This window comes from Coregonus clupeaformis, unplaced genomic scaffold (assembly GCF_020615455.1).
Source record: "Coregonus clupeaformis isolate EN_2021a unplaced genomic scaffold, ASM2061545v1 scaf0208, whole genome shotgun sequence".
Lineage (NCBI taxonomy): Eukaryota > Metazoa > Chordata > Actinopteri > Salmoniformes > Salmonidae > Coregonus > Coregonus clupeaformis.
The window spans coordinates 299,350-313,510 of record NW_025533663.1 but is presented as its reverse complement, the minus strand read 5'-3'; the positions used below and the strand labels follow the sequence as shown (position 1 = coordinate 313,510).

At 43.2% G+C, this 14,161-nt stretch overlaps 1 protein-coding gene across 1 annotated transcript in view; it reads left to right on the top strand.

Annotated features, from left to right (window-relative positions):
• LOC121541369 (NLR family CARD domain-containing protein 3) overlaps positions 1-14,161 on the top strand; it is a 32,309-nt gene that overhangs the window by 14,110 nt on the left and 4,038 nt on the right. Inside the window, exons 2-6 of the mRNA XM_041850348.1 lie at positions 8,735-8,767; positions 8,949-10,764; positions 10,973-11,146; positions 11,272-11,445; positions 11,779-11,825. Coding sequence (XP_041706282.1) covers positions 8,735-8,767; positions 8,949-10,764; positions 10,973-11,146; positions 11,272-11,445; positions 11,779-11,825 — 2,244 coding nt within the window. The remainder of the gene's footprint in view (positions 1-8,734; positions 8,768-8,948; positions 10,765-10,972; positions 11,147-11,271; positions 11,446-11,778; positions 11,826-14,161) is intronic.

Below are 14,161 nucleotides of genomic sequence, written 5' to 3'. Positions count from 1 at the left end.
GAGAGAGAGTTAGCTTTAGCAGTGCGGAGAGCCTCCGTGACACAGAGAAGAGCAGTCTCAGTTGAATGACCAGTCCTGAAACCTGACTGGTTTGGATCAAGAAGGTCATTCTGAGAGAGATAGCAAGAGAGTTGGCTAAAGACGGCACGCTCAATAGTTTTGGAAAGAAAAGAAAGAAGGGATACTGGTCTGTAGTTGTTGACATCAGTGGGATCGAGTGTTGGTTTTTTGAGAAGGGGTGCAACTCTCGCTCTCTTGAAGACGGAAGGGACATGGCCAGCGGTCAAGGATGAGTTGATCAGCGAGGTGAGGTAGGGGAGAAGGTCACCGGAGATGGTCTGGAGAAGAGAGGAGGGGATGGGGTCAAGCGGGCAGGTTGTTGGGCAGCCTGCAGTCACAAGTCGCAGGATTTTATCTGGAGAGAGAGGGGAGAAAGAAGTCAAAGCATAGGGTAGGGCAGTGTGAGTAGGACCAGCAGTGTCATTAGACTTAACAAACGAGGATCGGATGTCGTCAACCTTCTTTTCAAAGTGGTTGACGAAGTCATCCACAGAGAGAGAGAGGAGGGGGGATTCAGCAGGGAGGAAAATGTGGCAAAGAGCTTCCTAGGGTTAGAGGCAGATGCTTGGAATTTAGAGTGGTAGAAAGTGGCCTTAGCAGCAGAAACAGATGAAGAAAATGTAGAGAGGAGGGAGTGAAAAGATGCCAGGTCGGCAGGGAGTTTAGTTTTCTTCCATTTCCGCTCCGCTGCCCGGAGCTCTGTTCTGTGAGCTCGCAATGAGTCATCAAGCCACGGAGCTGGAGGGGGAGGACCGAGCCGGCCGGGAGGATAGGGGACACAGAGAGTCAAAGGATGCAGAAAGGGAGGAGAGGAGGGTTGAGGAGGCAGAATCAGGAGATTGGAGGGAGAAGGATTGAGCAGAGGGAAGAGATGATAGGATGGAAGAGGAGAGAGTAGTGGGAGAGAGAGAGCGAAGGTTGCGGCGGCGCATTACCATCTGTGTAGGGGCAGAGTGAGTAGTGTTGGAGGAGAGCGAGAGAGAAAAGGAAACAAAGTAGTGATCGGAGACATGGAGGGGAGTTGCAGTGAGATTAGTAGAAGAGCAGCATCTAGTAAAGATGAGGTCAAGCGTATTGCCTGCCTTGTGAGTAGGGGGACGGTGAGAGGGTGAGGTCAAAAGAGGAGAGGAGTGGAAAGAAGGAGGCAGAGAGAAATGAGTCAAATGTGGACGTAGGGAGGTTGAAATCCCCCAAAACTGTGAGGGGTGAGCCATCCTCAGGAAAGGAACTTATCAAGGCGTCAAGCTCATTGATGAACTCTCCGAGGGAACCTGGAGGGCGATAGATGACAAGGATATTAAGCTTAAATGGGCTAGTGACTGTGACAGCATGGAATTCAAATGAGGAGATAGACAGATGGGTTAGGGGAAAAATTGAGAATGTCCACTTGGGAGAGATGAGGATTCCTGTGCCACCACCCCTCTGACCAGATGCTCTCGGGTATGCGAGAACACATGGTCAGACGAGGAGAGAGCAGTAGGAGTAGCAGTGTTTTCAGTGGTAATCCATGTTTCCGTCAGCGCCAGGAAGTCGAGGGACTGGAGGTTAGCATAGGCTGGGATGAAGTCAGCTTTGTTGGCAGCAGAACGGCAGTTCCAGAGACTGCCTGAGACCTGGAACTCCAGGTGTGGGGTGCGTGCAGGGACCACCAGGTTAGAGAGGCAGCAGCCACGCGGTGTGAGGCGTTTGTGTAGCCTGTGCAGAGAGGAGAGAACAGGGATAGGCAGAGGCATAGTTGACAGGCTGTAGCAAATGGCTACAATAATGCAGAGGAGATCGGAATGAAATGAACTAAACATCTGGGAGAGGAGAGAGCAGGGCCTCCCTCACCAAAACTTCCACCTCAGAAACTATAATTGTTTCACTGAACCACCCGAGCAAAAACTCTCCCAACTTCCACCTTTAGAAATCAGAATTGTTGTGAACCACAGCGGTTCAATGTTTCAAGGAATAGACTCAACCCACTTTATTCAGCTAGCTAACTATGACACCATAGCTAACTAGCATGCTAGCATCCAATAACACACAGTTTAGCACCAACACTTGGTCACAACAAACCACCAATAGTGTGTTAACACACTAAACAGATAATTCGTGTCCGTGTCTAGTTCCTTTCATAACGCAGCAATAATTAAACGTTGGCTAGCTAGCACAAATAAATTGTATTTAGCTGCCACAGTACAGCACACAATGGCTACTGTGTTGACTCTGTTCGAAAAACGGCTAGCTAGCTAGCTTCGTGCTACACCCGGCACCGCCGAAAACAATGCTAACCTACAATAACTACCCACAACAGCCCACGATGCCTAACTATGACACCATAGCTAACTAGCATGCTAGCATCCAATAACACACAGTTTAGCACCAATACTTGGTTACACCAAACTACCAATAGTGTGTTAACACACTAAACAGATAATTCGTGTCCGTGTCTAGTTCCTTTCATAACGCAGCACTAATTAAACGTTGGCTAGCTAGCACAAGTATATTGTATTTAGCTACTACAGTACAGTTAGCTGGTCGTGTTGGCTAGCTAGCAATGGCTACTGTGTTGACTTTGTTTGAAAAACGGCTAGCTAGCTAGCTTCGTGCTACACCCGGCACCGCCGAAAACAATGCTAACCTACAATAACTACCCACAACAGCCCACGATGCCTAACTATGACGCCATAGCTAACTAGCATGCTAGCATCCACTCCCCCTATCACTCAAGGTGTGTAAACTTAAATCCAAAAACTTAAAAGGACTGGTAATTCCCCCATTTTGACACAACTCACAATGTGAGTAATGTGAAAAAAACAACACTACTACTGGTTTAAAAAACAAATCGAATAAGAATCACTACCCTTAATAACGCCAAACAGTCATAGGAAAATAGACTTAAGACAGCCTACCCTTAATGAAAGGCATCGCCCTCTCCTTCTTCCCGTGGTCCGAGACACAAATAGGACTATGAACTATAAACTTCATCCTAATTATCAGTATTACAAATGACCCTCAAATCAGTATCACATATGACCCTTAAATCATCACCCAATGTCTATTGGCTTTCCAGTGAGAGCGATCAAACCACACTAGAATGTCAGGACAGAGGTCAGAGGTCATTCAATCCCTTCAAAGAAGTGTTGCTTTCTGTATTAGACTAAGAATTTGAAAAACAGTCAAACATTTCACACAAATATTTTTTCATTTCATTTTTTAAATATATTTCATATCCCAGGGTTACAGTAAGTTTATTCAGTACATTTCTTATCAAAAGAATTCACATGTTTAAGTAAACTCCGAAAATAAAAACTTCAGAAAATGCCACGTTGTTCCCCTTTAAGATACTTCGGCACTAACCCATAGACATAACCGGTAAGTTGTGTGTGTGCACTGGTGTGTGTGTGTGGGAAACCGTAGGTCAAAAACACACACATGAACAGGCCTTACTTATCTGGGAGCCCCTTCTACGGACTAATCTGGATACTTGTATACTACCGAATTACCGAATTTCACTAACTGCTCTCCCCAAGACCACAGACTCAGGGAAACATTCCAAAGAGAGATAATGAAACCCCCATTCTCCTGGAAGAGAAAGTGTACATGTCGTCAATATTAACTATACTACATCTGAATCAGAAACCCAAATGTTTTAATTACAAACAAAACATGATGAAGATAATTCCACTGCACTCCCTCTAATCAGACATCGTGTGTTTTAAACTACCCCATCGTTTCACGTATCCCCGTATATGACTGGTCTCCCATGTAAAATTATCCCGGTATCGTTACCGGACCCATGTCCAACGACATACACTAACGATCAAAAGTTTTGGGTCACCTAGAAATGTCCTTGTTTTCGAAAGAAAAGCTATTTTTTTGTCCATTAAAATAACATCAAAATGATCAGAAATACAGTGTAGACATTGTTAATGTTGTAAATGGCTATTGTAGCTGGATACTGCAGATTTTTAATGGAATATCTACATAGGCGTACAGAGGCCCATTATCAGCAACCATCAGTCCTGTGTTCCAATGGCACGTTGTGTTTGCTAATCCAAGTTTATCATTTTAAAAGGCTAATTGCTCATTAGAAAACCCTTTTGCAATTATGTTAGCACAGCTGAAAACTGTTGTGCTGATTAAAGAAGCAATAGAACTGGCCTTCTTGAGACTAGTTGAGTATCTGGAGCATCAGCAATTGTGGGTTCGATTACAGGCTCAAAATGGGCAGAAACAAATAACTTTCTTCTGAAACTAAACAGTCTATTCTTGTTCGGAGAAATCAAGGCTATTCCATGCGAGAAATTGCCAAGAAACTGAAAATCTCGTACAATGCTGTGTACTACTCCCTTCACAGAACAGTGCAAACTGGCTCTAACCAGAATAGGAAGAGGAGTGGGAGGCCCCAGTGCACAACCGAGCAAGAGGACAAATACATTGGAGTGTCTAGTTTGAGAAACAGACGCCTCACAGGTCCTCAACTGGCACCTTCATTAAATAGTACCCACAAAAAACACCAGTCTCAACGTCAACAGTGAAGAGGCGACGCCGGGATGCTGACCTTCTAGGCAGAGTTGCAAAGAAAAAGTCCAGTGTCTGTGTTCTTTTCCCCATCTTAATATTTTATTTTTATTGGCCAGTCTGAGATATGGCTTTTTCTTTGCAACTCTGCCTAGAAGGTCAGCATCCCGGCGTCGCCTCTTCACTGTTGACGTTGAGACTGGTGTTTTGCGGGTACTATTTAATGAAGCTGCCAGTTGAGGACCTGTGAGGCGTCTGTTTCACTGTTGACGTTGAGACTGGTGTCTTACAGCCTGTTTGAGTTCAGTACTACTCACTTTCACTCGCAGACTAAAACATGGAAACTCTTCTATTCGTTCCAAAGGAAAAATAAAGAAATAACCTTTCTCAAACAACGTTCTGTTGTTTGAGAAAGACTAAAAAATCACCCACGAATGATTCGTAGCTGGAGACTACGAATCATAGAATTAATAGGTTAAATTAATAGGTTAAAAAAAAACTAACTTGACAACTTTCACAATACTAGATTGCTGTTGTAGCCTTGTATTATCATGCAATAATGAATACCCATGTTTAGTCTAACAATTGTGATCAATCGCCTATCTGCTATTATTAGAATTAATCAGATTTAGGTAACTGTCTCTTCTGATTAGGCTACAGGCAATAAAACAAACACTTGCTGTTTTTGGACAAGCATATATTCAATTTATATCCGTAGCATTACTATTCAATTTAGTGATTGAAATTACGACCCCATTCTTAGTACGGTCCCCCATTCTTGTTGAATAAGTGAGCCTTTCAATTTGAACCAAACAAGCTGCTAAATCGTCCAGTTTACATCATAAAGCAAAGACTGGCAGCGGTATCCGTCTAAGCAAAACATACCAATAGTTGAATTACAATCAGAAACCCTGATTTTAGTCAATACCATAGACCCAATTCTATTGAAATGACAAAGAAATCCCGCAAATAACCCAATTATAATGGTTTGTTGTCTGAACATCTGGCACATAATAACGGCAAAATTACCGGAATGAACCACTAAGTTAGCTAGCTAGCCTGACGTCCTCGCATGGGCAACAATGAACCACTAAGCTAGTTAATGTGAACCTACTAGGTTATGTCGTGGTAATTATTCTAATCGAAGGAGAGACTTTTAGATTTCTTCAAAACAGTTGAACTTTATTAATTACTGCAGTAATGGAGCGTTAAAGGTCACCCAATGGTGTCGAGTTAAAAGCCCAAATAAACAGGATTCAGTTACAACTCTGTATAGTCTTCCTGAGTCCTTGTGACGAAAAAACAGATACGTGAAATTATACAAAGGTACACTGTGCTCTCATGCAACAGACATCAAGATTTACATGGCGCCAAATATCTGTCTCTAGTTCATTTACTGCTTGTTTATAAAAAAAATACTAATGCAACATAGGACACTAAGCCCTTTACTCAGAATTATGGAGTCCAGTATTCATCTGCCATATGGGATAAATAAACTGGAGATTGGGTCTCCCTGGCACCGACAGACAGGCACACAGACACTAATCATGGAATGGAATGTTATCTTATCACCAAGCCATCATAAATCGACTGTCAGAGTTCAATCTCAGAGGCTCATCCCAGTTCCACACAGACACGTGACAGCTATATAAACCCTACTATGTCGCCTCTCAGAAGAACAAGACTGTACTAATATAGGAATACATTCTAATTTAAAAGTAATGTGATTGACATAATGTTGTAATTCTACGACAGTTACATCTAGGCTACATATTGAACTTCAATCGTCTCAGGCCAGTGGCACAACATATTCATTTATGGTTAGATGAGAATCACCGTCATAATCAGGTACAGAGAATGAAGTCAAAACCGCAAGTCCAAATCCCCATCTTAGGAAAGGGACGATTTAAGCAAGATAGCTACTGCAGGACGTCAACACAAGCAGACCAGAAACAGACATGTTTTTCTGACAATGATGCCATTTTGCTTAGGATGATGATTTGACTGGTGTGAAGCCAAATCCAAACTGGCCTCCCTTGGGGGGAACGTTTTTCTGCGCCAGGACAACCCACAGTTGAGCTCAGCTCAACGCTGATTGGCTAATTATTTTATTTTATTTTTTTATCAAGGGAGGCCAATCGATGAAATGCTACGGCGGCAACGCGTCATACTCTTTTGTTCCAGACAGAATCAGATACATGGGACACACATACTGAGACAGAGGGGGCGCTGTTTCCCTTCGCTCTGATGATTTCTCCTGTGAGATTCAGCCGCTTGAGAATAGACAGAAAAGTATGAAAAGTATGAAAACACAGAGAGACGAAAGATAAAAATTTTTATTTAATCATTTGTATTTTGGTGAAATATTTGGGGAAGCCAGGCTCCCATGAATACACCACCATATACCATATAAAAAAACGTATGCACGCATGACTGTAAGTCGCTTTGGATAAAAGCGTCTGCTAATGGCATATTATTATTATTATTATTATTATTATTATTATTATTATTACACGCCACTGGTCTCTTCTACTTGCTCAACAGCCAATATGTTTTATTAGGACAAGTAAACTCATTAATGAATTACATAAATTGTAAAATAAAAACGTATCCTACACCATGATTTCTTCCATTAGTAAAAAGTGTGTTGAAAACTAATTTCTATAGTAGATTTGACGTGGTAAACGAGGATTTCAGTTGTACGGCATGCTCGTCTAATAGATAAATCACCCTTAGTCTGCTCAAGAAGCAAGATTAAACATTTTCCCGCTGATAATACTCACCGGAGGGTGATGACGGTTGCAATTTACGATCAGCTGTGCGAGTGACTTTAGCGCGTATTGATGTTTTTAACGAGAGATCAGCTGGCAATAATTTAAATGGCCATCAGTGGTTGGCCCATGGATGGCTCCCTATAACAAGAAAACAAGACTTAACCTAAAAAGATTTGGCATGGGTCCTCAGATCCTCAAAAAATTCTACAGCTGCACCATCGAGAGCATCCTGACTGGTTGCATCACCGCCTGGTATGGCAACTGCTTGGCCTCTGACCGCAAGGCACTACAGAGGGTAGTGCGTACGGCCCAGTACATCACTGGGGCAAAGCTCCCTGCCATCCAGGACCTCTATACCAGGCGGTGTCAGAGGAAGGCCCTCAAAATTGTCAAAGACTCCAGCCACCCTAGTCATAGACTGTTCTCTCTGCTACCGCACGGCAAGCGGTACCGGAGTGCCAAGTCTAGGTCCAAAAGACTTCTCAACAGCTTCTACCCCCAAGCCATAAGACTCCTGAACAGCTAATCATGGCTACCCGGACTATTTGCACTGCCCCCCACCCCATCCTTTTACGCTGCTGCTACTCTGTTAAGTATTTATGCATAGTCACTTTAACTCTACCCACATGTACATATTACCTCAACTACCTCAACTAGCTGGTGCCCCCGCACATTGACTCTGCAACGGTACCCCCCTGTATATATAGCCTCCCTACTGTCACTTTATTTTACTGTATATATAGCCTCCCTACTGTCACTTTATTTTACTTCTGCTCTTTTTTTCTCAACACTTTTTTTGTTGTTGTTTTATTCTTACTTTTTTTTTGTTTAAAATAAATGCACTGTTGGTTAAGGGCTGTAAGTAAGCATTTCACTGTAATGTCTGCACCTGTTGTATTCGGCGCATGTGACCAATACAATTTGATTTGATTTGATTTAATTAACCTAAGTAACCTCTTTATTTTGTCCACAGAGTCCAAAATGAGAAAATAGAGGTTGAGTCTACCCAGAATCAACAAACGGATCTGAACTCCATATTTAGGGTGGGCTGGCTAATCACAGTTTTTTAAAAATAAAAACATACATATAAATTAACTCTACAAATAACACACCAGCGTACATTTAGTTTTTGATGAACTCATTCTCAGTATTTTGTGTGTTTTGTCTTCCTATAAATACTGTATTTGCTGTCCATTTTTTTTATTTTGGTCCATTTCAGGTGCTTCAAGGCCGTGTCATTGTTTTGGTCAAACGTGAGTTGAAGAAGTTCAAGAGGATTCTGAATGAAGTTCAGAGGGAAGATGAGAAAGTGGTGGATGCTGAAGATGAGAAGCAGGAGAGCAGTGCCAGAGAGGGGGCTCTGAAGATCACGCTGCACGTCCTGAGGAAAATGAACCAGAAGGAGCTCGCTGACACACTGGAGAACAGTAAGACCGACCATTCATGTCTACAAAGGTGTAACATACCAAGACCTCTACAATTTTCCTGTCATTCACAAGCAATTTACATGTCCACAGGAAAAAAAACAGTAGAATAAGTTATAATATATTCTCCATTGAAACTTTGACTTCGTTGTAACACGTTAACATGGATGATCTGCATTGTCAGGTCTTCTGGGTAACCTTGTTGCATGTCAACAAAAACTCAAATGCAATCTGAAGAGGAACTTTAAGAATGTGTTTGAGGGAATAGCCAAGCAAGGAAATCCAACCCTTCTCAATAAGATCTACACAGAGCTCTTCATCACAGAGGGTGGAAGTGGGGAGGTCAATAATGAACATGAGGTGAGACAGATCGAGGCAGCATCCAGGAGACCAGCAACACAAGAGACGCCAATAAAATGCAGTGACATCTTTGAACTTTTACCTGGACAAGACAAAGAAATCAGATCTGTGCTGACAAAGGGTGTCGCTGGCATTGGAAAAACAATCTCTGTGCAGAAGTTAATTCTGGACTGGGCTGAAGGAAAAGCAAATCACGATATCCAATTGATATTTCCACTTCCTTTTAGAGATCTGAATATGATGAAGGAGAAGAAATACAGCCTGATGGAACTTCTTCATCACTTCTTCATGGAAACCAAAGAATCAGGAATCTCCAACTTTGACAAGTACAAGGTTCTGTTTGTGTTTGATGGTCTGGATGAGTGTCGACTTCCTCTTGAATTCGAGAACAACGAGAGCTGTTGTGATGTCACAAAGTCGACGTCAGTGGATGTGCTGATGACAAACCTCATCAAGGGGAATCTTCTTCCTTCTGCTCGTCTCTGGATAACCTCCCGACCAGCAGCAGCCAATCAGATCCCTCCTGAGTGTGTTGACCAGGTGACAGAGATACGAGGGTTCAATGACCAACAGAAGGAGGAGTTCTTTAGGAAGAGATTCAGTGATGAGGACATGGCCAGCAGAATCATCTCACACATAAAGACATCAAGAAGCCTCTACATCATGTGCCACATACCAGTCTTCTGTTGGATCTCTGCCACTGTTCTAGAGACACTGTTGGGTGACGCACAGAGTGGAGAGATGCCCAAGACTCTGACTCAAATGTACAAACACTTCCTGTTCTTTACCACACTGCACAAAAAACGAAAATATCCAAAGGTACCGGAGAAAGTTGAGTCAGATTCACAGATGAAAACAGATGAGGAGATCATCCGGAAACTGGGAAAACTGGCTTTCAGACAGCTGGAAAAAGGGAATCTAATATTCTACGAGGAAGACCTGAGAGAGTGTGGCATTGATGTCACAGAAGCTTCCGTGTACTCAGGAGTGTGCACACAGATCTTCAGAGAGGAGAGTGGGCTGTACCAGGAGAAGCTGTACTGCTTTGTTCATCTGACTATCCAGGAGTTTCTGGGTGCTGTGTACGTGTTTGTCACGTTCAACAACGACAGTTTAAATCTAATGGCAGAACCTGAAACCACCACCGACAGAAAACTTCAGATGTCTGAAGACAAACCTACAACCATCCTCCACAAGAGTGCAGTGGACAAGGCCTTACAGAGTGAGACGGGACACCTGGACCTGTTTCTCCGCTTCCTTCTGGGTCTCTCGCTGGAGTCCAATCAGACATTCCTACGAGGCCTACTGACACAGACAAGAATCAGCTCACAGACCAATGAGGAAACAGTCAAGTACATCAAGGAGAAGATCAGGGAGAATCCTTCTCCAGAGAGGTGCATCAATCTGTTCCACTGTCTGAATGAGCTAAATGACCATTCTCTTGTGGAGGAGATCCAAAGCTACCTGAGATCAGGAAGTCTCTCAGAAGCCAAACTCTCCCCTGCACAGTGGTCAGCTCTGGTCTTTGTGTTGCTGACTTCCGAAGAGGAGCTGGATGTGTTTGACCTGAAGAAATACTCCAGATCAGAAGAATGTCTTCTGAGGCTGCTGCCAGTGGTCAAAGCCTCCAGGACAGCCCTGTAAGTGTAGATTAATAATATTCTATTTTGAAGTAGATGCAGCTTCCATAAAGGAATTTAAATACTAAAATCTAAAGTTGACTGCAATATTCAGGTTACACCCATAATTGATAATAACAACAAACATCCCATTATTGAACATTTACTGATTATGATTTGTTTTATTTCCTTTTAAGAAGAATGTTGAACTGTTTTTCCCATGATCTAGGCTGAATGGATGTAACCTCACAGAGAGATGCTGTGAAGCGTTAGCCTCTGCTCTCAGTTCAAACTCCTCCAAGCTGAGAGAACTGGATCTGAGTGACAATGACCTGCAGGATTCAGGAGTGGAGCTGCTCTCTGCTGGACTGGGGAGTCCACGCTGTAAACTGGAGACACTGAGGTCAGTATTTTCCTCTTTGTGTAGTGATCTTGGAGTAAAAAAAAAAGTGTCTTAGATAGCAGGTAATACTTTGAAAGGGTGAGCACAAATAAGTCATTTTGAGAATTAAATTTTCCTTTCTGTAGGATGTCGTTCTGTTTAGTCACAGAGGAAGGCTGTGCTTCTCTGGCTTCAGCTCTGAGGTCAAACCCCTCACACCTGAGAGAGCTGTACCTCACCCACAATTACCCAGGAGCCTCAGGAGTGGAGCTGCTCTCTGCTGTCGTGGAAGATCCACAGTGTAAACTGGAGAAACTCAGGTAAACACTAGAAGTCCTATACAACTAAATATACTGACTTTTTTTTTAGACATTAGATATAATAAGGCAACAGCCAACCCTCTCTGTGCTCAAAAAGAAAACCTTATATTATTAAGTTGTATTATTAAATTAAAACGTTATATTATTTACACTTGCAGCAGAATGTATCTTGAATACCTTTGTTTTTTCGCCATGTCCACAAGGAGACAATTATTTATATAAATTGTTTTGCATCAAATGAGGTCTGGTTTATTTAAAATGTTGTCAAAATAAGGCCTATGATTTCACTTGTCTAAAATCCAAAAAATTGTGTTTCTTCTTCTGATTCCTCAGTGTGGATCATAATTTCGAGTGTTGGTTAAAATCATCACTTAAGAAATGTAAGTAATGGGTGTAATGGGAGGTGGTTTGGAACACTGCTTTATGACAAGACTTCATGCCTACTTCAACCTACTTGAACAGTCAAAATCATGTTCTTCATTCAATTGGATGATATTTGGATGAAAACAAGATCAAAGTGGGATGACTAAAGTATGAACAATTACTGTTTCTTCTACATTGATAAAGTTTGATCATAAAGTCACTGGTTCCTTCCCCGTGTCAAACACTTGGATTCAGAAGGTGGGATTATTAAGGGTGTTTTTTTTTTGACATACCGTAAAGCCTCTCATTTGAATACACCAATGGTAACGTCTTATTCTCTTACCTAATTTAAATAAGTACCGCCTGGTAACCAACATCGCAGAGGGGCGTGGTTTTTCCCACCCTAAATATCTAGTCTACTAGGGCCAAAATTTGACTGTATGGTGTCAGCAAATATAATGAGAGGTTTCCCCTATTCATCTATGGCAAAGATACAGTACTTATTGGTCTTCATCTGTGTCTGGTGTTAGCTGGCTAGCTAGGTCTTCATCTGTGTCTGGTGTTAGCTGGCTAGCTAGGTCTTCATCTGTGTCTGGTGTTAGCTGGCTAGCTAGGTCATCATCTGTGTCTGGTGTTAGCTGGCTAGCTAGGTCTTCATCTGTGTCTGGTGTTAGCTGGCTAGCTAGGTCTTCATCTGTGTCTGGTGTTAGCTGGCTAGCTAGGTCTTCATCTGTCTGGTGTTAGCTGGCTAGCTAGGTCTTCATCTGTGTCTGGTGTTAGCTGGCTAGCTAGGTCTTCATCTGTGTCTGGTGTTAGCTGGCTAGCTAGGTCTTCATCTGTGTCTGGTGTTAGCTGGCTAGCTAGGTCTTCATCTGTGTCTGGTGTTAGCTGGCTAGCTAGGTCTTCATCTGTCTGGTGTTAGCTGGCTAGCTAGGTCTTCATCTGTTTCTGGTGTTAGCTGGCTAGCTAGGTCTTCATCTGTCTGGTGTTAGCTGGCTAGCTAGGTCTTCATCTGTGTCTGGTGTTAGCTGGCTAGCTAGGTCTTCATCTGTGTCTGGTTTTAGCTGGCTAGCTAGGTCTTCATCTGTCTGGTGTTAGCTGGCTAGCTAGGTAATTCCTGTATTTATTCCAGACACTGATAGACAGGTCATTTGCCCAATTATACGGTACCTGTATTGTTTCACTTTCTAGCAAAACGTTTCTCTCCAAACACTTATGGCACAACATTTGTACAATCAAAATGAACTATATACATTTGCCATTTTATTTTCTACTGATCTGTTGCTCTGTAGACATGCCTGGACCAGAATAAATACTAAAAGCAGCAGCATGGGCTTAGCTCACAACATCACGACAAAGACGTTGTCAGCAATATTGACAGACAGACAAAGTAGGCTGTTGTGGTGACCATATTACCGTCACACCGGCTGTATTACCGTCACACCGGCTGTATTACATTTACATTTTAGTCATTTAGCAGACGCTCTTATCCAGAGTGACTTACAGTTAGTGAATACATATTATTATTATTATTTTTATACTGGCCCCCCGTGGGAATCGAACCCACAACCCTGGCGTTGCAAACGCCATGCTCTATCAACTGAGCTACATCCCTGCCGGCCATTCCCTCCCCTACCCTGGACGACGCTGGGCCAATTGTGCGCCGCCCATGAGTCTCCCGGTCGCGGCCGGCTGCGACAGAGCCTGGATTCGAACCAGGATCTCTAGTGGCACAGTTAGCACTGCGATGCAGTGCCTTAGACCACTGCGCCACTCAATATTACCTTCACACCGGCTGTATTACCGTCACACCGGCTGTATTACCGTCACACCGGCTGTATTACCGTCACACCGGCTGTCAGGACGCAGTAAAATTCCATGTGACCATTGAGTCACGGTAATCTCCTGTTATGGACTCTGGACGTTCTTTGGATGTACCCACCTTGCTAACAACCATCAGGTCCTAATGGCCTGGTACTCAGGGCTCTATTGTCCCTCTAACCATCAGGTCCTAATGGCCTGGTACTCAGGGCTCTATTGTCCCTCTAACCATCAGGTCCTAATGGCCTGGTACTCAGGGCTCTATTGTCCCTCTAACCATCAGGTCCTAATGACCTGGTACTCAGGGCTCTATTTCCCTCTAACCATCAGGTCCTAATGGCCTGGTACTCAGGGCTCTATTGTCCCTCTAACCATCAGGTCCTAATGGTCTGGTACTCAGGGCTCTATTGTCCCTCTACCCATCAGGTCCTATTTGCCTGGTACTCAGGGCTCTATTGTCCCTCTAACCATCAGGTCCTAATTGCCTGGTACTCAGGGCTCTATTGTCCCTCTAACCATCAGGTCCTAATGA